This window comes from Dermacentor andersoni, chromosome 3 (assembly GCF_023375885.2).
Source record: "Dermacentor andersoni chromosome 3, qqDerAnde1_hic_scaffold, whole genome shotgun sequence".
In the NCBI taxonomy this organism is placed as follows: domain Eukaryota; kingdom Metazoa; phylum Arthropoda; class Arachnida; order Ixodida; family Ixodidae; genus Dermacentor; species Dermacentor andersoni.
The window spans coordinates 226,433,571-226,458,869 of NC_092816.1; the positions used below are offsets into that span (position 1 = coordinate 226,433,571).

General features: G+C 50.5%; 1 protein-coding gene across 3 annotated transcripts in view; it reads right to left on the reverse strand.

Annotated features, from left to right (window-relative positions):
• The window catches only part of LOC126536194 (uncharacterized), a 288,621-nt gene that overhangs the window by 26,453 nt on the left and 236,869 nt on the right, over positions 1-25,299 (reverse strand). The window contains exon 7 of one of the 3 annotated variants that reach the window (XM_072287425.1): positions 21,186-21,270. The exons of the other annotated variants lie outside the window; for them this stretch is intronic. Coding sequence (XP_072143526.1) covers positions 21,256-21,270 — 15 coding nt within the window. The 3' untranslated portion in view covers positions 21,186-21,255. Of the gene's footprint in view, positions 1-21,185; positions 21,271-25,299 lie in introns of those variants that run through there. 3 annotated transcript variants of the gene reach the window in all.

A 25,299-nucleotide genomic window follows, 5' to 3' on the forward strand; every position in this document is an offset into this window, starting at 1 on the left:
TACGCGACTGAGCTTCGTGACACTCTCGCAAGCCCTGCGGCTGACGATTGTTACCTGCACCTGCAGACGGAACTGATCCGACGGCTTGTACCTTCAGAAGACCAGAAAGTGCATCAACTACTTCAGCACGAAGAGCTCGGTGACCGCAAGCCATCGTAATTCCGACGCCATATGCTCAGCTCACCCCCGAGCAAGCGCGTCGTATCGACGCCATCATCCGTAGACATAACCCGATTCAAAGGCACCTGGATCAACGTCCGCAGTCGCGTCCCCTCGACCGCAACGCCGACTCATCGCATCGTAACGACGATTACAACCGCTGCTACTACAATGGTCGCTTCGGTGACACGGCCCGGAAATGTCTACCACCTTGTTCAGCCGGACGTCAGGGAAACGTCAACGGCCGCCCGTAGGGACGGTCGCGAGCTGCCAACTTGGAGGCCGTCGCATTTTTGTCACGGACGAAGTCACTAAGTGGCGGTTCTTCATCAATTGCTGTTCCGATATCTGCGGCATCCCACGAGCCTCCCTGCACAACCAACGCCTTTGCACATCCTTTGAACCAAGTGGGGCGAATCACTTGAGCATGAAGACCTACGGCTCACTCCACCTTAACATCCACCTCAAAAACCTACGCCGCCAGCTTCCACGGAATTTTCTCATCGCCGATGTTGCAGAGCCAGTCATCCACTCCGACTGCTTCTAATACTACAATTGCCTACCAGACTGCCGACATGACCGATTTACTGACGCCACAACAGGTCTCTCCTCATCGGGCCGCCAGCGTACGACCACCCAACAGCGCCGTATTAAGGTTCTTGCAGTCCAAAGGTCCTTGCCGTACCATGCCCTCCTCACAGAATTTCCCAACGTGACTCGACCGACCAGGCGTCCTCGAGAGGCGCACCACACGACCGTCCACTACATCCGTACTACTCCCGGTCCGCCGGTCTCCTGCCGCTCCCGTCGTCTAGCTCCAGACCGCCTGTGAACCCCCAAAGCCGACTTTGAAGCCATGCTCCGCGAAGGAATTGCACGCCTCAATGAGGGACCTTACACCTCACCGCTTCGTCTGATACCTTCATCTGGTGCTTTATCTGTCGCCCTCAACGCCCGAACCATCCCCGATAGGTACCCCATCTGTCATATACAGTATTGTACCCACCGCTTACGTGGCAGCATATTCTCCTCACTGGTTGACCTGGTCAAGGCCTACACGATAATTCCTGTCAACCTGGATGATGTCCCAAAGACCGCAATTATCCCGCCTTTCGGCTTATTTGAATTCGCGTGCATTAGTTTCGGCCTCCGCAAAGGGGGACAAACCTTGCAACGCTACATCGACGACTTCGTCAGCGGCTTAGAATTATGCTTCGTCTGCCTAGACGACATTCTGTTGGTCACTCCCAACAAAGGGAACCACCGCAAGCACGTTCAACAACTTTTCCAGCGTCTCGATGGCCACGGCTCACTCATATATGCTCTGAAGAGCACACTGAGCGCCCTCGTCTTCACCTTCTTTGCTCATCGAATCTCATCCTAAGCGATTAAACCCTTGCCTGACCGCATACTCGCCCTTTAAAAACTACGTTCGGTCTACCACAGCAAAAGACCTCCGCCGTTTCCTTGGCATGCTCAACTTTTACAGCCGCTTCGTGCCTAAAGCGGCCACATATCAGGCCCCTCTCCACGACGCGGTGGCTGGCCTACGAGGCAACCTATCTGTCACTTGGCCAGCACTTTTACCACAAGCGTTCGAAGACTGCAAAACTGCCCTCTGTAACGCCACAGTGCTCTCTCATCACAAGGGGATCTTCACCGATGCCTTTAGCACCGTCGTTGGAGCCTCCCTCATGCACCACGTGGAGAAAAACAGGTACCCGCCGGCGTTCTTTTCCAAGAAACTTTCCAGGCGAAAGACACCATAGTCTTCTAGCAGCCTCGCCGATGCAACTTCGGCCCCTGCGGAGACGACCTGGCCTGCCTAATATAGCGAGCGTCTTGCCATCTATGAAGCGGTCCAGCACTTTCGCCACATACTCGAGGCCGAGCACTGCACCAGCTACCCCAACCACAAACCTATCCCTTACCCCTTCTCCCCACGCCGTGAAAAAATTCAGCCGGTACAGCAGAACCAACTGTCCTTTATTGCCCAAGTTACGACAGACATCCAACACATCAGCAAGAAAGATAATGTGGTCGCCGACGCATCCTCCCGCGTCTCCGCTGTCGAGTTGCTACCCATGACGACTGACGGCCTCGCTGACGCTCAGAAAACTGACGCCAAACTACAGCAGCGCCTCGAAAAAGGCTCTTCTCGTTTACTTCAACAAGTTGCCGTCCCTGGCTCGATGGACACTCTCTACTGCAACATATCCACCGGACGAGTGAGATCCTATGTGCCTTCTTTGCATCGCCAGAGCCTTTTCAATCAGTTACACAACTTCAACCATCCCGGTGTTCGCGCTTCTACATGCCTTGTGACTAAGCATTACGTTTGGCCCTGAACGCAGCGTGACTGCCGCGCCTGGGCACGCACGTCCATCCAATGCCAACGCTCCAAAATCACCCGACACGTCACTTCGCCGCTCGGGGCATTTCCCCTCCCGTCGGGATGGTTTAAACATGTCCACATCGACAATATTGGCCCCCTCCCACCAGCCGGACCGCCATTGATCGTTACACTGGATGACCCGAGGTATAGCCCCTCGAAAGGACTACCGCAGAAGTCGCCTGGGCCGTCTTTTCCACCTGGATTTCCCGCTTCGGCACGCCTCGTTGCGTCCCAACCTATCCAGTACGGGAATTCAAATCTCAATTCTTCAAGCTTCTCTGGATCTGCACCAGAGAGAGAGAGAGAACATTATTCACCAGAGTGGAGCGCTAATTTAAGCGCTCATCGGGAAGGCCAGATGGCCGCCAGGCGATGCGTGACGGCGACCTCTTCGGCTCGCTCCACGGCTCGGAGTTGCACGTCTGGGATGGAGCTAAACAGCGCTTGCTCCCACGACCAAGTAGAGGGAGAGGCCAGGATACCAAGGGTAGGGGTCCTCCTCACAGTCCCAGAGGATGTGACTTAGCGTAGCTAGCTAGCCGCGCAGGTGACAGTGCAGACTAGCTCTCTCCGAGTAAATGTGCGAGTATACGTAGGGGTTCGGGTATGAGTGTGTGTGTAACTAGCCCCAGGTGATCTCCTGACGCTTGCTTAATTTACTGTGTGGTGCGGGCCTAGTGTGTCGTGTAAGACAGTAATATTGGGTTAGGTCGTGATATGAGTGCAGGACTTCGTTTGAGGTCTCCGGTTCCGGCAGGCCCTCCGCTCGGGTGACGAATCATCGAGCATGTTGGTGGGCTGATTCGTTCCCTGGATTCCGCGCGTGAGCTGGGACCCTATCAACTCTATTGAGCGTGGTTTTTCTCTTATGTATAGTGGCTATAGGAGCATTAGTGTGGCCTGTGCCACTAGTCATCACGCAAAGTTTGTTATGACTCCAAAACAGCCATATCACTTTGCACGAGGGCTCACCGCCAGGTTTGAGCGTTTAAGGACCACCAGCTACCACCCTTGCGCCTGCGGGATGACTGAGCACTTCCACCGACAGCTCTAGGTAGCCATATTGTGCCACTCTAACTCAACCTGGCTTGAGGCTCTCCCAGTTGTCGCACTTGGTCAGCACGCCACTTTCAAACAAGTCATTCAGACTGCGTTCGCAGAACTTGTCTATGGAGAACCACTTCACCTACCTGAGGAATTTCTCTCCGATTCAACGCCGGACATTCCCAGCTCGGAACCTACTGGCTTTGTCGCCCTGCTCCGTTCCGTAATGGGCGCCCTGCGTCCATCGCCAGCGGCACATCAGACCAAGCCGACTACGTTCGTGCTTAATGACTTTGCAATGTTCGTGTGGCTCCCTCCGCGATGAAAGATTACGGGCGCCCTTCCAAGCACCTTACTCCGGACCATACCGAGTCATTCGTCGTCATGAGGAGACATTCACCCTGCAAATCAACGAGAAGGACGTTCGCATTGCCATCGCCCTGCTGAAGCCATCATACATCCTCTCCGAGGAGACTCCAAATACCTGCGCGCCCCCAGTAATCCGCCCAGAACAGCCTCCGACGCCTCGGCCCGTGTCTTACATCACCCGCTTTGGACGCCGGGTATGGTTCGCCAATCTTCTTCAACCCTGAAGGCTCCTCTATGCGTGGGATAGGGGGGGGGGGGGGGGGAGGCGGCGAAACGGTACGGCGCCGCTTCTGCGTCGGTGCATCTCAAAACGAGCGCTGGTGAAGATAAGAGCCCTCTCGCCAACAGAAGCTAGAGAAACCATGTGTGCATTATAAAAGGGATCAGTTGTGGTAGTGTGTGTCGACTAGAAGCATTAAGGCCATGCTTTTAGAGAAGCCTTTACGCTGGGCAATTCAACTAGACATTATACAAGCTGAGGCACTTCAGCCGCAAATCAAATTACGACGATCAGCGATTGTGCTGGCCACTCTCGTTCTACTTCCTTTCTTGGGCACATACTCGCCCAATCAAAAGATAGTTCCGTGATTTGGTTACCGTTTTCTTTAGCATTAATACAGCAGTACAATATGCAGGTTGTTCCCCGTCACCATCTGTGCAATGGAAGGCGTCACTGCAGTTGTCCGCAGGGTGGTCACGCGACGCGCTCTTTGTGCACGTAGCATGGCTTCGGAACCGCTGAGAGCCTCGAGTGAATCTTTGACACATAAAATAGTCTTGTGGAGTTGGTACGTCTGGTCTCACATAGATTTTTATGCAGTCTGTTTTGATGTACTCGGGTAGTCAGAATGAGGTGTTCAGCTTGGACGTTTTTGTTGCCACGTATGATTTTTATTCGTCGTACATCTGTCGGTGCTGTTCTTTCGAGCCCTCAAAAACCTCTGCATCACTTAAATCAACCATGTCCTGTTCTGATACTAATACTCATGTGCTCTACGAGGAACGATAGGAGGTAACTGAGATAGGAAGGTCACCAAATGAAGCAGATTTTGCCAGTTTTATTGCATTAGCATTTCTGGATACGTCATGCACTTTTCGATGGTCATCTATGTTTCATTTCCCTTCGTTTTATTTCGTTAGAGACCCATAGTAGCAGTATACCATAAGGGGTGGGTATACAAGATGTACAAACAAGTCTTACATTAATATGAACCGGTAAACAAAATTTTTTGTTATCCTGAACGAACTGTCACGATCAGATGACGGCACCAACCTGATGATGAAGAGTATTCCAGTCTTCAGGTGCTTCGCTTCGGAGCTTAGTGAATATCGTGCATCCATGCGTGCACCTTGTGCAGCCTTGGTTATTAAAGAATAATTAAATTCGGGGGTTTTACGTGCCGAAACCGCGAACTGATCATGAGGCATGCCGCAGTCTTGGTTATAGTGTAGGAGGTAGTAAAGCCCCTCAATGTTTAAAAGTAGAGCCATCATTTGAACGTTTCCGGCGCCGCGCGGGCTCTATGCCTTTCTCCCTTACCCGCACCCTCCGCCGCCCGTCTGCCCTTTCCGATTCGACTGCTGCTGTCACGTGAATGCGCACTATTTCCTTTTTTGTTGTTTTCTCATCTGAGAAGAAAGCGTGCGCTTTCAGAAGTCTCTCCGGATTCATTTTCTGCGCAATGAATGAATGCGCGTCGTATTGTACGTAGTATTAGGAAATAAGCCTCCTAGCAAATAAGCTGTGTCAGATGTTTACGCTGGGACACCATGGTACGCTCGAGGACGATTGCCCTGAGAGTGCCGCAATTGTATATCTCAGGTGCATTGGAGAGTATACGAGCACACTAGCTCGACATCGCTAGCGAGGGAGGAGTCTATGTGGGCAAAAAGAGCATGTTCAGAGGTGTTATGGTGTTGATGTATCCTTTTGTCTTCTTCACACCTCTTGAAAGAAAAATATGATTGCCGTAGGCAATCGATCCCTTACCTTGAGCCATCTTTGGTGGGTGCCGCGCTAGCAGAAAAAGCCGTGTGCGTTCTAATCCTACTTCATGATATCCCACACTCCATGCTTCCGAAAAATTAGGTTTCAGAGTGTTGTCTTCTGCTTGATGGAAATGCACAGATTTATTGTCAAGTTCCCGCCTTCAAGTCGTTGGACCTCCCTGCTTATTACAATCGCCGCAATCTACTTCAACTTGCCATTTATCTTCCTGATGAGATTATACCACACAATTCATTAAGGGCTGGGTAATTCCTATCCAATATTACGCTCTTCTGTGAATACGTTGTGCGAGAGCGTATCAATGTGCCTACATGCTTTGTTATGCAGCGGGCCGTTGCGTCATGCCGAACTGTTGTTCTGACCATTTTGCCTACCCTTGGCATCCACACCATGGTCATTTTGGCTCTACAGGTCAGTTTCACAGGCTGGCAGCATTTATGATACATTGTTAAGTCGACCGTAGCTCACCGATTGTATCGAGATATTGGTGAGCACTAGTAGGGCGCCAAGTGGAGGGGGCGTCGCCCAGCGCTTGTCTAGCTCATCACATACAAAGACGTTTCAGCTACACAGGTCGTTTAGCTCCGGTTCGAGCAAGTGCCTGAGAGGGCTGTACGTATATCGTCCCTGACCACTGGTTGCACCTGGCTCGTCTTAATGACGGCATCTGATTACACTTTCTGTCGCGTTCCTTGTCTTTCACGCTATTAATGCGTCTCCTTTCAGGCATGAGGAGCCGCAAAGTAAAGTATATATATATTGTACTGGAGAAACACGAGCAGCAGGCACTGCTTCGAGAAAGACGACGACAACGAGGGGTTGGAAGCCTTGTGCCTGTGTTGCCGAAGCTCTGTGTCCTCTCGCTACGGTGCTCTGCTATCTGAGCGTTTTAGCAATCGAACTAAAACGCCTCTTGACATTCCGTGGACGTGCTGGGCTCTTCCCAAACCTGGAACTCCGCAGCCGGACGCTCCCTACCGTTTCTGCCATGCCTCAGGACGCCGCGCAGCCCGATCCTCCCCTGGCATCGCCTGTTGTCTGCTCCGGTGCTCTACGCCAACGAGATCCTCCAGTCTTCACCGGCAACAACGACCATGACGTGGAAGACTGGCTCTCGTCATACGATCGCGTGAGTGCGCATAACAAATGGGATGACAAAGCTGAACTGACTAACGTCATCTTCTATCTTTCAGGAGTCGCTAATCTCTGGTTCCGGAATCATGAATCCAACCTTTCCACCTGGACAGCATTTGCCCATTGTTCCAAAGAAGCCTTCGGTCACCCTGCTGTGCGCAAGCTTCGCGCAAGTCAACGCTTGTGTAGTCGCGCTCAGCAAAAGGGTGAAAACTTCACCAGCTACATTGAGGACGTAATTGACCTTTGCCAGCGCATTAATCCCGCTATGCCCGACTCTGAAAAGAACAAGAATGTCATGAAGGGCATAGAGGATGACGCCTTCCAAATGCTCTTGGCGAAAAATCCTCAAACGATTGACGACGTCATTACACTGTGCCAGAGCTGCGATGAGCTCTGCAAACAACGCCTTACTAAGCACCCAGCTGCCGCACCCGACGCCACTATTTCGGCTTTAGCTGACACTTCCAGTGCTGCTCCCGCCCACTATTCGTTCCTCGACCAAGTCGCCCGCCAACTGTCACTGCTGCCTGCCACCCAGTCGTCTGAGTCCTCTTTGTCCCCGGAACTCTGATGCGTCATACATGAACAAGTCAGCGACGCACTACCTCTCGCTAATCAGCCACCTTCAGCGCCGGTTCCGCTCACGTACGCTGCCGTCGTCGTCAGGTCAAGACCACCACCTGAAGTTGCGCACCACACCCGCACAAGCGGCTTCTACGCCTCGCCTTCTCCAGCTGCGAACTACTTGCCCAGAAGCGGCTTCTGCGCGCCTCCGCAGCCCCTACGCCCAGCTCAGAACTGTGCACCGCTATCTAGGCCCCCTGTTGATAATCCGCGGCGTACCCAAGAAAACCGGCCTATCTGCTTCGCGTGTGGCTTTGCTGGCCACGTGGCACGGTTCTGCCGCCGGCGGGGTTGGTGTCCTCCCGATACTGCGAGATGTCAAGGGAATGCTCCTGACTTTCAGTCCCGCTATTCGCCACCAGTTCCACACTTCGCTCCTTCATCTCCTGTTCCCCGAAGCTTCAACACTCGTCGGTCTCCATCTCCCCGTCGACGTTCCCTCTCCGCCATCGTCCGCCACCCTCCAGCTGTGGAGGAAAACTAAAAGGCGCAGTTCCGGAGGCAAGAACTGCGATCTCTTTGAACTGCTCAAGCCCTCGTTTATTCCCTACGAACGTCATTGAAGTTTTTGCCGAAGGTGTCGCCGTTCACGGGCTTGTCAACACGGGTGCCGCAGTGTCGGTGATTGCCGACCAGCTTCGCCGTACGCTGCCAAATGCCGCGACGCCGTTTTCTGTCATTTCGCTACGTACAGCAAGCGCTGAGCCAATTGAGCCCTTAGGACCAGGTACCATCCGTGTCGCCATACAAGACAGCTTACACAACATTGTGTTTGTTGTTCTTCCCCGCTGCTCTCATGCCATCATTGTAGGATAGGACTTCCTCTCATCTCATCATGCTGTTATTGATTGTGCCCGTGCAGAACTTGCACTGACTCCATTTTGCGGCAGCCCTTCTGAAGATTTGCTTCCACCTTCTGCTCGGGTGTTCGTCGCCACCGACGCTGATATCCCTCGTTTCTCTTCCCCCCTTGTAGCCGTTTCCTGTGCTGCTTTCTGCGATTCCACAGTTATTTTCACGCCATCTCAACTGGCTGCACGCCGTCATCCCTTCTTGCTTCCATTTGCCCTCCTTCCCCTTCACCAGGGCTCCAGCGCACTTTATGCTTCGAATCCGTTTTCGTGTCCATCAAGCTTACATCGTGGCGTGTGTCTCGGTTTTGCTGATGAATTCAACACGAGCTTTGTGTACGATGTGCCTGATGACTCCACTCCTCATAACGTTGACGCCATGGCTCTCCCTGTCTCTGCACCTGCGCCTGCATGTGACCGAACGTTTGCTTCATTTATTGATCCTAACCTGACGCCGAGTCAGCGCACGCAGATCGTCGGCCTCCTTAACCAATTTCGAACTTCTTTCGACCTCCAAAAACAATGTTTAGGGCGTACCTCCGCAGTCGCTCATCACATCGACACCGGCAGCCACGCGCCTCTACACAAACTTCCATAGCGTGTGTCCGCGACGGAGCGCCGGGTCATCGATGAGCACGTAGGAGACATGCTTCGGCGCGGCGCGATACAGCCATCACACAGTCCCTGGGATTCTCCGGTAGTGCTGGTCAAAAAGAAAGATGGGACTATTAGTTTTTGTGTGGGCTATCGACGCCTAAACAGGATAACCCGGAAAGATGTCTATCCTCTTCCCCGTATCGACGACGCACTGTACTGCCTCCAAGGCGCTGAATTCTTTTCGTCCTTAGGCTTACGATCCGGTTATTGGCATGTCCCCGTGGCTGACGCAGACCACGCGAAATCAGCATTTGTTACGCCTGACGGCTTATATGAATTTGCCGTGATGCTCTTTGGCCTCTGTAATGCACCTGCAACATTTGAAAGAATAATGGATAACATCCTCCGGGGCCTGAAATGGCAAACATGCCTTTGTTATCTCAATGACATTGTCATCTCTTCCCCGGACTTTTCTTCTAACCTGTTCCGACTCAAACGCGTGCTCACTTGCCTTGCCGATGCTGGACTCCAGCTCAATTTAAGGAAGTGTCGCTTCGCCGCCCGGCAGCTAGTCATCCTTGGCCACGTTGTTTCGAGAGATAGTGTGCTCCCAGATCCAACCAAACTGCAAGCCATTGCCGAATTCCCACGACCAAAGACCAGAAAAGAACTGCGCAGCCTCATCGGATTATGCTCCTATTTTCGTCGTTTCATCCACAACTTCGCTACCATAATAGCGCCTTTGACGCAGCTTCTCGCGGGTAACCGCGACCTCTTGGCCTGGCCGCTAGTTTGCGATGCCACATTCACGACGCTGCGTCGTCTTCAAACCTCACCCCCCATACTCCGACATTTTGACCCAGGCGCACCGACAGAAAAACACACGGATGCCAGTGGCGTCGGCATTGGCGCTGTTCTTGCACAACGAAAGACTGGCTTCGATGAATCCGTTGTTGCCTTCGCTAGCCGCGCACTCACCAAAGCGGAAGCAAACTATTCCGTTAGAGAAAAAGAATACCTGGCTGCTATCATTTGGGCCATAACTAAGTTTCGTCCTTACCTCTACGGCCGCCCGTTCGACGTCATCATGGACCACCACGCACTCTGCTGGTTGTAGTCCTTGAAAGATTCTTCAGGACGCCTCGCTCCATGGGCGCTTCGCCTCTAATAGTATGATATTCGAGTGCTGTATCGCTCTGGCCGTAAACATTCGGACTCGGATGCCTTGTCTCGCTCCCCAGTGTCAGGCCAGCCCAATCATCAGAAAGTACAAATATGCGAGTCCTCCCTCACCGCCATGGATATGCTTTCGGGGCAGCAGAAAGATCCATGGATTGTTGCTATGCTGGCTTTTCTGTCAGATCCATCAGGGCCTTCTACTGGCCGTGCATTGCGTCGCCAAGCACACCACTTTGCTGTTCGTGACGGGCTCCTATACTGCCGTAACTACCTCTCGGATGGGCGCAAATATACTCGTGGTTCCTCGGCATCCGCGTTCGGATATATGCGCAGCGTTTCACGATGACCCGCAATGCGCACATGCAGGAGTACTCAAAACATACGCGCACCTGCAATTTCGCCATTACTGGCGCGGAATGTACCGATTCGTCCGCCAATATGTCCGCTCCTGCCTCGCTTGCCAATGCAGCAAGAATACCCCTCATGCCTTAGCTGCTCCACTGCAACCATTGCCTTGTCCAGGACGGGCCTTTGACCGGGTCGGAGTTCATCTTTATGGGCCCCTTCCGTGTACTTCAGATGGCAACCCCTGGGTGATAGAGGCGATCAACCATCTCACACGCTACGCCGAAACTTCACCTCTGCCCAACGCATCTGCGCGGGATGTTGCCTGGCTCCTTCTGCGTAACATCATACTTCGCCGTGGAGCCCCCAGAGAGTTGCTGAGCGACAGAGGCCGCGTCTTTCTGTCTGATGCAATAGAAGCCCTGCTCAAGGAATGCAACGTAATTCACCGTACCTCTACTGCATACCACCCGCAAACCAATGGCTTGACTGAGCGCTTTAACCGCACTCTTGGCGATATGTTAGCCATGTACGCCGCATCTGACCGAACCAATTGGGACCGAATTCTACCCTTCGTGACGTACGCTTATAATACCGCCACACAGACCACTACAGGGTTTCCCCCGTTCTTTCTTCTTTAAGGACGCGAGCCTTCCTGCACAATGGATACCATCCTTCCATATCGCCCTGACAAAACGGAGGCTACTACCCTGTCCGAGGCTGCTGCACACGCGGAAGAGTGCCGTAAACTCGCCCACACATTTACTTCGGAAGATCAGCAGCGACAGAAGCACCTTCGGGATATTCCCTCCTCTCCGGCACCCTACCTACGCCCCTGACTCACTAGTCTGGCTTTGGGTTCCCGCTACCAGCCTTGGACTTTCACCCAAGCTTGTGTCCAAGAACCAGGGTCCCTACCGTGTCGTTAGTCAAACGTCTCCTGTGAACTATTTGGTAGAACCCCTTGAGCCGCCTTCTGTTAAGCGCCGCCGAGGGCGCGAAATCGTGCACGTTCAGCGGCTCAAGCCGTACTTTGACCCGCCTGTGCTATCTTGCCCGTAGGTCGCCGAGACGGCTCCCCTTCTCCGGGGAGGCAATTGTACTGGAAAAGAACGAGCAGCAGGCACTGCTTCGAGCAAGACGATGACAACGAGTGGTTGGAAGCCTTGTGCCTGTGTTGCCGAAGCTCGGTGTCCACTCGCTGCGGCGCTCTGCTATCTGAGCGTTTTAGCATTCGAACTATAACGCCTCTTGACAATATATATATATATATATATATATATATATATATATATCACACCGCTGTTTAATTTGATTCCCTATGATTCCGCTTGTTCAGGCTTTAGGCCTATGCCCCAACGGCGAAGGAGAAAGACAGCTGATTCGAATCTACACCGGAAAAGAACCGCGATCCGTGGCTTGGCATACCAAGACAAGGTGCCGTATTTATTTAGTCCTGCCGGAGTGCTATCCACGAGACGTTCTGAGGGATTGCCAGCCATTTGTGCGCTGGTGCGAGTAAGAGCGGGAGTGAGAGAGAAAATCTGGAGGTTTTTGCTCCTTAAATATATGACTCTGTCTAGGCACTACGGAGGAGGTTTCTTAGCGTGTGTTGTATGCGTTAGTCCCCATGTAGGCATTGCGAAGTGCGGTCGAGTTTGTTTACGCTTCGCCGCTGGCTGCCCGCGCGGTGAGGCAGTGTGCACGGACGCTCCATTTGGTGATCGCTGTGTCTGAAGGGGCAAGGTTCTGACTGGTATTGTATAAGTCGCGGGTCGCTTTTTCTGTCGCTACGATAGACTAAAATTTTTTCACGCACTGCTCCAGGAGGGCACATGTAACCGGCAGACGGAGGCCTCGGGAGACCATCTGCGATTCTGATAATGCAGGCCGCGCAGGATCCCCAGGGCACTCGAAGGGTAGCGGGAGGATCAAAGCTGGAAGCACGGCTGCCCATGGGTTGGGGCTCGCGGAGGCCGAAGCGTGCCATGGGGTGTTCACATTAAAAAAAAAATTGGCAGTGTGTGCTAGCGGACAGCCGATCTTATACACCCCTGGCATGCACTAAGTCCTGCCGCCTGACACCGTCGTTCCGACATGGGCAGGTGCCTCCGGAAAACTAAAAGATGCAGCTGCCGGCAGTGACGCTGCATTGTCGACGTGTTCGCCAAAGCCTCTCACCCTGCCGACGAGACGCGTTGTATTCGCTGTAGAAGACGGTGTACGTGTCCCAGCGGTTGCGGGTACTGGAGCTCATATATCAGTAATTGGCAATCATCTTCGTTGCAGTCTGAAGTCCTTAGACATGCCGCACCCTGTGTTATCAGGGTCAACGATGGAGCAGCGCCCATTATCCTTGGCATGTCTACTGCCTGAATACCTGTTGCTGGTTTCCACACTTCCGTTTTATTTGATGTTCTTCAGCGGTGTTGCCATGACTTGACCTTCGGCTCGACTTTTTATGGAACCATTGAGTACTGATTGACTAAAGTGCTGGCCTCCTCCAACTCGAGCTGCCTAATCACTGCTCTCCTCCAAAATCAGCTCAGCCTCGTTTATGTTCTGCAGACTTCGTACGATTGCCGCCTGAAGCCGTTACGTATACACCTTTCACGTATTTTCTATCTGTTCCTGACGGTGACAATGTGCTGCCTGCTAATATAAGTGTTCTCCTACGAAGCACAGTTAACATTCCTCATACCATTGTGACTATTAGTAACAACCGCGTATTCCTTCGTATGTTAACATTTGGTTCATGTACTCAAGTTATGCCGAAATGCTTGTCACTTGGCTACGCTTCTCAGATCGACGATACCGCCATCTCTATATTGGATGCTCCGTCATCGTCTCCAGCTACCTGCTATCCGATCACTTCCGCAGTGTCCAGTCCCGAGGTATTTTAAAGATGATTGCTCATTACCTGCTTCCCGAACAGGCTGCGGTTCCCTGTCGCATCCTTGTGTCGTGTCGCACCGTCTTTCAGAATCGCCCACTGAGACAGACTTCCGTTGTGACCCGTAAGATTAACACCGGTGATCGGCTCTATCCACCAACGTCCTTATCGCATGTCCCCCGCAGAACGCCACGCCATCCAAGCTGAAGTAGATAAGATGCTAACAAAAAGTATAATTGAGCCCTCTTCGAGTGCTTGGGCATCGCCGGTTGTCTTGGTTAAGAAGAAGGATGGCAGCTGGCGATTTTGTGTCGACTACCGTCAACTGAACGAGGCCAATAAAGAAGATGTGTACGCTCCTCCGCGCATTAATGATGGTCTCGGCTGCCTTCGCGGATCCAAATCCATCTCTTCTATCGACCTCCGATCCAGTTATTGGCAGATTGCGGTTGATAAACTGAACCGTGAGAAGACCACTTTCGTTACAGCGGACGGCTTTTACCATCTTCTGGTTATCCCTTTCAAACTTTGTAATTCCCCAGCAACTCTCGAAATAATGATGTACTCTCTCTTTCGGGGCTATGTTATGTGTTATGTTATCTGGACAATATCATCGTAGTTTCCCCAACTCTTGACAGCCACCTCAGTCGCTTGGCCGTTATTCTTGAAATCAGTAGGCAGGCTGGCCTTCTCAACTTATCTAAGGATCATTTAAGTCACCGTGAATTCAAAGTTCTTGGCTACTTTGTCAGAGCTGCTGGTATACATACTGATCTCGATAAGGTTCACGCAGTCGCAAACATTCCTGTGCTCTGCTCCGCAAAAGATGTGTGTGGCTTCCTGGGCTTGCGCACCCTATTCTCGTTGATTCGTTGAATATTTTGCGGATATCGCCCGTCTACTGCCCGAACTTCTTAAGAGGGACACTGCATTCTTTTAGGACCGCGAACCAGGCAACGCGTTCTACACCCTCATCCGCTTGTTGACAACGCCTCCTAAACTAGACAACCTTGATCTATCTGCACCAAGTTCGCACAGATGCCAGTGGCCATGGCATAGGCGCTGTCCTCACTCAACATCAAAACAGAGATGACCGCGTCCTTGCCCTACGCCAGTCGCACCTTGTACCCTCCAGAGGGCAAGTTTTCTATCGCTGAGCACGAGTGCCTCACTCTTTTGTGGGCAGTTGCTAAATTTTGCCCCAACTCGTTTGGCCGGCCATTTTCTGTCATCACGCACCACCATGTCTTATCGTCACTGAAACCCCTGTCTGGCCATCTCGGTTGCTAGGCACTCAGACTCCATGAATATTCTTTCCTTGTGATGTGCAAGGCCGGCCGCCTAGAGTTATACGCCGACTGCTTGTCTCGTCACCCCGTGGATCCTCCCGACAATGAATGAACTGGATTTCGACACTTCCCTTTTGGCGATTTCTGACTTTCGCGACATAGTTACTGAGCCGACTGCTTGGCTACTGGTGCTGTGACCTTTGTACCAGCCTTCACGTTTATCAGCAACTTTATCTTATATAACTAGCTGTATTACGTTAAGGCATCGGGCTTCATCTTAGTAACAATATCGACCAGCGCGCGCATGTATCTTGGCGGCCTTATGTATCTTGCTATATCGACACCCAACAAATGGGGTGATGGTCACTAAGTGCATCAAAGGGACGGCCATATAATTATGTTCGAAATTTCCGAAGAGCCGAAGTGATAGCCACGCCCTCTTTTTTTAAGACAGAGTCCTAGATTCGGCTTTGGTTAATGTGCGGCTCGCGTAGGCTTCTACGCATTCATCGTGAAAGTATCCACTTTTGCAAAGGGGTAGCACGATGTCCTATGTTGCTGGTATCCGTATAGATTTCAGTAGGAGCCATGTCTGCGAAACCACTCAGTACGGGCGGGGATGTGAGGCGACGACGCAGTGTAAACGCGTAGTCGCAAGCTAGGTACCAGACAGAAAGGCCAGCGTCGCCTTGCAGTAGTCGGGTCAACGAAGCAATGGTAGAAGCGGAATTCCTGAAAAACTGAAGGAAGTATAAGCAGAGGCTGATCAACTTTCTCAGTTCTTTCAGGGACATGCGTTTTGGGTAATCGGTAACGTCACCAATTTTTGAAGCGTTGGTCAAAACGCCGTCTTCGGAAACCACATGTCCGAGCATAGTTACTTGCTTGGCTCGAAGCGACAGTTCTTCATATTGAGTTGGACGCCTGTGTTAGTTAAGCGCTGCAAAACCTGCTCAAGGCGGCACAGGTCAGGGGCGAAATCAGGAAGATGACCACTTCACTAAGAAGATATAGGCACGTTTTCCAATTTATCCCACGAAGGAGATTGTCCAAAATCTATCCAAAAGTAGCTGTGGCATTGCAAAGCCTAAGCGCCAACGTTAATTTCATACAGGCCATCTGGTGATCCAAAAACTGCTTTTAGTCAGTAGGCCGGAGCTATGGGTACTTGCATATAGCCCTAGCGGAAGTCGAGTGAGGAAAACTGTGGTAGGCTGCTTACGTGTGGAAACGCGACAGTACTGCTGGTGAAATGTTTTCTGCGCTTTCCTTGTCCGCGCAAGTTCTCGCCTGCGTTCTAACTGCGCCTCGGTAAGGCCAAATCAAAACCCGCGAAGCGTCTCAACGCGCTCGCTTGGCCGCAAGGGGTGGTTACCTCAAAGGACCGTTCAGTGGCATTGAATTGGATAACAGTTTTTTTTTATACCCTGACTTTATACACTCATGACGTGGCGCCACCTGCACCCTATTGCTTGCGCGATAACGTTCCCAAAGACACACGCACTTGGCTACAGGTTTAGTCACGTGTGCAATGACGCACGCACACGTGTAGTCAAGCAGAACCGCGTAGCCGCTGTGAAGTCGAGGAAGCGTGCTCCTGTCGCACCCCGATGGCCCGGGTTCAATTCCCTCCCAGCACCAAAATTTACGTCATTTTCCTAGCAAAGCAATTGATTTACTAGAAGGGAAACTTGGGCGAGTTGGTAGTAATTCATGTTTCGAAAAGGCTGTCGTGTCAAAGAGCCGAAATTATAGCCACGCCCTCCTTTTTTAAGACAGAGGGCCCTATTACGTAAAACTATTCCAATATGTTCTTATGCCAGTCTTCTGACGTCAAATTTGCATACCCATCGACGCAAGCATCGGGCGGGGACCCGCAGCGTTGCCTCAACAGCCCAATTAAACGCTCTCGTAGTTTATAGGAGGTCACTTTGCTTTCAAAACGAATAACATCGCCTATATTGAGCGGTTTTTCGTTTGTAATTGGCTGACAGGAGGCGGGGAGCACGCTCAAGTGGAGAGCGTTTTGATGGGACCGATCCAGTGCAGTAAAAATAAATAACCGGATGAAGCGGGTGGTGTTGGCGCTTGTGATTGGTCCGCTTCCCCTTGCTTACGTTGCGGTGGCTGGTCGAAAATCGCAGCAGCGTGCAACGGAAAGTTAAGAATGCTGCTAAAACGGATCCTCGGCAAGGAAGAGTTGCCCGAACGATGTGCCGAAAGCGCTCGATAATGTTATACGGCCATGCAAAATGTTTTGTTATACGAAAATAAATCCATGCTCTCCAGCAGGTGCGTGTAGCCAGTGCTTTAGCGATCGGCGTCAGCCATCTTTTATTCATTTCGAAACGGTCAAGCTGCGGCTATTCAAAAAAAAATTCAGTTTTGTTCGGCATATTGATGCATCTTTACCGCGTACGCGTCACTTGAACGCGGTGATTTCTCGCAGTCTTGTGGCGTCGCGTGACAGGCAGGTGAAGTGGGTGCAACCCGAAAGCTTTCCAGTGATAGCCGAGGGCTAATGGCGAAAAGGCATCGAATGAAAGTAACTATTTTGCTTTTGTTGGGTCCAACCATGCATAATCATTGTGTACGCGTCATTTCAGATAGGGAGCTATCATGGTTTTGGTGATGTCACGTGACAGACAGGCGAAGTCGCTGTGGTCTAAAATCTTTTTGCCCTATCATGGAGGTCTGATTGCAGAATTGAAATATAAAAGTTTTGAACAGCTTTACCCTATAGCGCCCTGAGTCATTACATTGGGCCTTGCTTAATGTGCCGCTCGCGTAGGGTGCTACGCATTCACCGTAGAAGCATCCACTTTTGCACAGGGGAAGCAGAGCACCATGTCCTATGTCGCTGGCATCCGTAAACCACGTGTCCGAATATGGTTACTTGCTTGGCTCCAAAGCGACAGTTCTCGATATGTAGTTGGAGGCCTGTATTAGTTAAGCACTGCAAGACCTGTTCAATACGGCGTAGGTCAGGGGCGAAGTCAGGAAAGGATGACCACTTCATCAAGACAATATCTGCATGTCATTTAATTTATCCCACCGAGGAAATTGTCCAAAATCCGCCCAAAAGTAGCTTTGGCTTTGCAAAGCCTGAGTGCCATAACGTCAATTTCATGCCGGCCATCTGGTACTAAAAAAGCTGTTTTTAGTCAATCGGTCGGAGCTATGGGTACTTGCAAATAGGCCTAGTGGAAGTCGAGCGAGGAACACTTCGTTAGTGAATCTTAGGACTGCTTACGTGTGGGAATGCGAAAGTATCCCCGAGCGCTAGTGCCTTGCTCTGTTGTGGGCAGTTGCTAACTTTCGCTCTTGTTTCGCCGGCCATTTTCTGTAATCACGGACCAACATGCCCTGTGCTTACTATCGTCACTGAAAGACCCGTCTGGCGTCCTTGGTTGCTGGGCACTCATACTCCATGAGTGTTCTTTCCTTGGGATGTACAAGTCCGGCTGTCTACATCTGAACACCGACTGCTTGTCTCGTCACCCCATCGATCCTCCCGACAACGATGAACTGGATTGCGACACTTCCCTTCTGGCGATTTTAGACTTTCACTACTTAGATACTAAGCCGACTGCTTAGCTACTCGTGCTGTGACCTTTGTACCAGCCTGTGTGTTTATCACCTTTTGCCTTGTAAATGTATGTATTACGTTTGTGCGTCGGAGTTCCTCTTAGTAACAATATCGACCAGCGAGCTTACCGAAAAATGACATAAAGGCAAGTCGTGTCACCTGACACGGGTGAGCGCGAAAGAGAGTGCGCGTCGGAGTGCTGATGGCCACAACGATAGACACTCCACATGTTGTAGTGGTGTAACCGCCGGGCCCAGCAGTCAGGCGACCTGATGTATCTTTCCAATATCGACAGCCAACAAAGGGCATGATGACCGCTAAGGACATCGAAGCGACGGCCGTATTGTTATGGTCGAAATTTTCAAAGCGCCGAAATGATAGCCACGCCCTTCTTTTCAGAGACAAGATCATTAGAGTCGGCCTTGGTTAATGTCCGGCTAGCTTAGGCTGCTACACATTCACCGTTGAAATATCCACTTTTCCCCAGGGGGAGCAGAGCGCCATGTCTTATGTCGCTGGCATCCGTGTGAACTTCAGTTGGGGCCATGTGGGCCAAATCTATCAGTAGGGGCAGTGATGTGAGCAGACGTCGCAATGTAAACGTGTTGTTGCAACCTAGAGACCAGGCTGAAAGGCCAGTATTGCCTTGCAGGAGCCGGGTTAACGAAGCAATGATTGATACATTCACGCACTTGCAAGGATCGACGGCGTCTTTTGTATAATTGAGGAAGCTCTGACCATTCTGTTCGAAGAGTAGTAAGTTTAGAAAAGGGTGTAGTGTCGCCAGTGTCGTGTTATTCTTTGCCTATGCCATTGTCTTTTCAGCGCTGTTAGTTTTCGGAACATAAATTAATTTATTTTGTTTATAGGAAATTCCCTGGGAAACTTGACCTCAGTTCGAGCATATTTATGTGGTTTTACTTTTTGCGGTCGGCCATTCTTGGTACCATTTTTCGGTCACGCCGACTGCGCCGACGGACTTTGACGCATTGGGGCATAAATGGTATGCCAGTAAACTACTGCGCTCCTTGCAAAGAATCCAGAGCGTCTTCGACGTGCGGCAATGCACATACGTATCTATGCTTTATCTTAACACAGTGGTAGTACACGCGAAACCGGATGGATCCATTTTTTTCTTTACAAGGACTGCAGGCGATGCCCATGGATAGATACTGCTGAAGGTTGAACTACTTCGTGTTGACGCATACAGCTGACTTCGTCTTCAATTACACGGCGCTCCATAGGTGATACGCAGTAAACTCGCTGGCGTAGCTGAGCGTGGGTGCCTATATAACTCTCCTAATAGACCGTCAATGTGCGGCCCAGATTCAATTGTTGGCAATCGTATGGACAGGAGTACTCGCGAAGCACGTTGCGGTTTTCGAAACGCTGTGTGGGGCTCAGGAGGGCAGTTAGAGTGCTGTCGAAGACGTCCAGTCTAGACAGGGGGCAAGTAGGGCAACGAGCCAATGTGCGGATCCCAGAGCAGGTGGCATCAAAAGGTGCGTCAAAGATGGTCACCAAGTCGATGGGCTCAAGACGTGCAATGCATTCACCGTGACGTAAAGTGAGGGGTGAGGCATAATCGTGGGAGACGAACGTATAAGTAAAGCCCCAGTTGACACTGACAACAGCGAAGGGAAGAGAACATTGTCGCTGAACAAAAATGTGCGGCGGCATAAATTGGGCAGCGGTATCTGTACCAAAGTTGCAGAAGACATTCGGAATGACACATGAGTGCGGAAATATTTAGTGTCAGCAGCAACGAGTACTGTTCCCCGGAAAATTGGCCAGCAGAAAACGGCGAAACTTCCACTTCGGTGCAAGAGCACTAAATAGCGTGTTTTGTGATCCGAAAAAAAGTCCCATCACAAGATGATGCTGCATCAGCAGGAAGACAGAACAAACACGGTTCTGCACGTTAGTGTGAGTGGTGATGCGGCAAGAGGAGTAAAGTGTTGTGTGCTTGCTATACGAAGTGACAGTGCAGACAAGCGTTTCATCATTTCTCTGAACGAGCGACAATGTTCTTGGTAATAAATGAAACGGCGGCTCCTGTGTCGACTAGTAGAAATGCAACAATTCCATTTACAAATATTTGGACAACATTCAAAGAAGAAGAGCAAGACCTTGTGCTCTTCAATACAGACGAAGGTCTTGCCTCGGGGACTGCGGCGACTAGTTTTACTGCTCGGTACGAGTCGGACGAATACGCGTTGGGGAAAGCGAACGACTTCATGGAGGTCGCGGGCGGCAATCATGGGCGGAAGTATTAGCGTTGCATGGATAAAGATGTAATTCAAGACGCAACGAGATGAATGTAACTGGAGGGCCGTAGGAGGGGTGGAGGTTGATCAGCTCTGTCACGCCACAAGCGACGTCGACACAAATATGCCACATGACCAGGGATGCTATGACACAGGGGTGATGGCGCATATTAGGTGATTGTGGTAGTCCAGAGTTGGCTGGTAACATGGAGGGAAAAGCTGGCAAAAACGGCCCTGATGGTACAACAGGCAGTGATGGCAAAAACGCCGGGGGCAAATTCCGTGCTACAACATTGGTGTAAGGTTTAGGTGCAGGCACCGGCGGTGGTGCTCGCAGGGGCGGCATAGCCTCATATACTTGCTCCTATATTATCTGTCGCAGATTTATTCTCAGAGATGGCGCATAACTTGGAACGGAAGTGAGTAGACAGCTGCAGAGTGTCTTTTGCACGAATGGGGTCCTTCATCTCTCAGAGCAGGGGACCGCGATCGCGAACGGCGGTTCGGCTCTAAAGGTAGGCAACCTGCGTGGAAGAACGCCGAATCAGTAGACGCTATCGATGGGATTCACCATAACACTGGCAAAGGTCAGGGACATTCAGGATGGTTTGCAGGTTTTTCGATAAGAGCCTTTGAAAGCCATGATCTTCTATGCCCTTTAAGATATGAAGGATCTTACCGAATTCACTCACTGATAAATTGACGCGCATGCAAAGATCGACGACGTCTTTTATATATTCGATGAAGCTCTCACCATTCTGTTGGAAACACTTGCGCAAGCGCTCTTCAGCACAAAGCTTTCGCACCGTGGGGCTACCGGAAACATGCACGAAGCTCGTCTTGAAGTTGCACCAGGTGCGAATCAGAGTGCTGTCGGGGAACCACACGTTGATGACGTCCGTGAGGGTACAAGACGGCATTCTACAAATTATGAGACTCGTCTCAATTCTTGTGGGTACTCACGTTTCGTAGGTATGCCGCCATTCTTCGACTACGAGCAGTAAGCAGCGCTAAACAACAGGTCAAGGAGAGGGACACGGACAACAGCGCTGACTAACAACCAAGTGTCTCTATTCTTTCAGTCAGCATATATGTACTCTGCCGCTATCTCTAAGCACAGAATCAACAAAAATCAGCGTTCGCAGAGGCACAAAATTTCAAATAATGCGACAGGAAGGCAATCTCCTTCGGAAGGAAAGAAATAGAGGGAAGGCTTAAAAATTATTCGCCGCTATTATCAATGTGGAAAGGTTCGGAAATAAGACGTATTCGGTAATCGTGATATTTTGACAGATAGCTCACATCTTTAAACGATTACTTGCAGCCGCATTCGTTGCAATACAGTGCTAATTAACTATTTCGAGCTCGTTTTTTAACTTTGTTTCAGTGTTCGCACATGCGATCGTTCTTGTGCCGCCCCGTTTGACCGCTATAAGAAGGCTTGCATGAAAGAGGAATATTATAAACCACACAGTCACAACTGTCAACAACAAACCTATGTCTGTGCTGTCTTTACAACTTCTTTTGTTTTTCTCGGTCACCCGATTGATTTGATGGCACAAGGTAACTTATTTCTGGCAGTGAACAGCAACCTAACGCCTGCCCTGCTGACAACCTTTCTGAGAATATGCGCAGAATATGGGATAACCGCATCCATTTGCAGTGAGCGGCTCTCAGATAGAGTATCTGCCGATTGCTTCATTTTGAGGCTTGTTGCGAGGCTTTCAGTGATGCGAATTAAAAGCGGTAACAGGAAACCTGCGTTTAGCCTGGCTACTTGCAATTCGAAGCTTGCATCTACTTGGTCGTCACAAGACCTTATAAGGGCCGCCTTCGTACAAAATCTTGCAACACTGCGCTTTACTAACCTTGGGTGCACGGAGGAAAGGAAAGAAGGCTTTTATGAGACCGAGAACCGTAACCCCAACACACATGATTGCTTCGGAACGATAGCTCCAAGTCTAAGAAATGCAGACTGTTGTCTGACGGATGCTCCGTGGTCAATTCAAAGGAATCTGAATCTATACGGAGCAGGTCAACTATTATAGCAGCAGTAGGCTGCTCGTCGGTAGTGTTAGCATTGTAAAAAATTTAAAAGTCATCAACGTATTTCATCACTTTTACAATGCTCGTCTGGCTGAGATTAGTTCCAAGATTGCGGTCATAGCTGGCCAATGGAATGTCGCTAAAAACAGGGGCTTACACGAACTAATGCACACACCTCTCTATTGTATAAAAACCTTATCCTCCATGCACACGAAATTGGAAAGCATGTAAAAGCTTAAGAGCCCTAAAAACATGTCGACATTGATACCGCATGCATTCTAAAACATAAGCACACCCTACTTGTCAATGCAATGGCCAACTTCAATGCATACATCTTCTTGAGGCAAAGAGTAATATAGGTCCTTGATGTCCACAGAAAAAGCTCGGACAGCATTTGGACATTCCCCACGGAGAAAGCTCGGGAGAGTACCTGGCGTCTTTATGACGAAGGGGTCATTGATGTCGAGGAGGCACAAAAACCTTTGCGGGAACACTCCCACTTGTCGTTGCAAGGTTCCGAGCTCAGAAACAATGACCCGAAAAGAGCTCAGTTACTTTTCAGTCTTGGCGCTGGAAAACACAGAAAGATTGGTTCCTTTGCAGGCCTTTATGGAGCAGGCCTGCTAGGAGAGTCCGGCTTTTTCGCAAAGCTGAACAGCCCTTGTCTTCACCTTCGCAGGAGCCACTCCTTGCACTTCCTTGAAGCTGCCTAGAATGGCCGAATCTGGATTCTTCTTGTATAAGCCACCAGGCATCATGACGAATCCACATAATTTGTCGGATAGAAGAATCTTGAGCCCTACTTCCCGAAGGACGGTCCCTGCTGTACGGAGCAGAACTATGTTGCCTTTTCTAACCTTCTGGGGCAGGCATTCAACACCTTCAGTGATGCTTCTGTCAGATTCATCTGTTCTTGCTCTACCAGCAGCTGTCCTGACGTGGCTGAGCAGTTACGTCTTGTGCACAGCAGGATTCTCACAAAATTTAGGACCAAGCTTGAGTATATCAGCAACATTCTTCGGGATTGTGGCACCTCCGAATGTCGTTACCACTTGACTTGCCCTGGATTTTGACGTCCTCTCCTACGCTGTCGAACCACCAAGTTGCCCCACAGGAAGTCTGCTGTTTGAGTCGCCAATCGCAAATCTTGAAGAAACTTCTTCTGAGCCTTGTGGAAATGCAGCTCGTTCTGGTTCACAACCTGCAAGCTATCGGTGTTGAAACACACCTCTCGAAATGCTTCCCAGCGCAAAATTCATCACGTTGTCTTTATGTGGCCCTCCGAAGGCATTAGCCCCCCGAACAACACAGCGACGTCTGGCGGTAGATAAGAATTCTTGAACGAGTAAGTGTACAGGCGAGCTCTTCAAGTCGCGGTGGCTAACAAATTGATGCAAACGTCTGAAAAACTGGACGACTGATGAACGGATAGTAGTGGTGAAGCATGTGTAAGCCCTTCCCTCTATTTCTCTCCTTCCGAAGAAGATTGCCTTCCCATAGCTATAATTGCAATTTCGGCCTCTGTGCATGCTGATTTCTGTTGATTCTGTGCTTTGAGACAGCGGCGGAGCATGTATATGCTGACTGAAAGAATAAAGACACTTGGTTGTTAGTCAGCGCTGTGGCCTGTGTCTCTCTTTTCGTCATGTTGTTTAGCGCTGTTTACTGCTCGTAATCATGAACCAACCAGCCTAAATGCGTATTCTTCTGCAGTTATTTTTACCCCATCGGGCTCTTTTCCTTCGTGTCTGCCTTCCTCGCGTTTCCGTTCTTCAGTCATTTGTGTCATTTTGCTTGCCACCGCGACTTGAAGAGCTCGCCTCTACACTTACTCGCTCAAGAATTCCTACCTACCGCCGGAAGTCGCTGTGTTGCTCGGGGGGCTAATGCCTTCGGGGGACCACATAAAGACAACGTGATGAATTTTGCGCTGGGAAGCATTTCGAGAGGTGCGTATCTACACTTACAAGCATTTGTCTCGCAAACCATATTTATTTCAAGGAAATTTTCCACGTCTCAATAATTTCTCTCGTCGTATTCGAGTTCTGATTGCCGTGTTATAGTTTGTTAACGAAGCTTTCCCTCAAGTCTAAATATTTTAAAGCAGTTTGTCGGGTGCGTACCATGGCCACGTACGCTTATATCGCCTTTCGTTTCTCTACCACGGGTGCGCTTTAAAACCACGGCGCTGCAATTTTGCTTCAGAGACTTTCCTTTCCTTCCTTCTTCGCCTCCCTTAAACTGGCTCTCTTAACTACTACACGCAGAGACAAAGCAACAGCGCGCGCATTAGATCCCATAGATGAGATGAATATTTACAATTATTATTAGGGTTATAATTATATTCGAGTGCTGATTGCCGTGCTATCGTTTGTTACCGAAGCTTTCCCTCAAGTCTAAAAATTTTAAGGCAGTTTGTCGTGTGCGTATCATGGCTACGAACGCTTATATCGCCTTCCGTTTCTCTACCACGGGTGCGCTTTAAAACCAGGGCGCTGCAGTCTTTG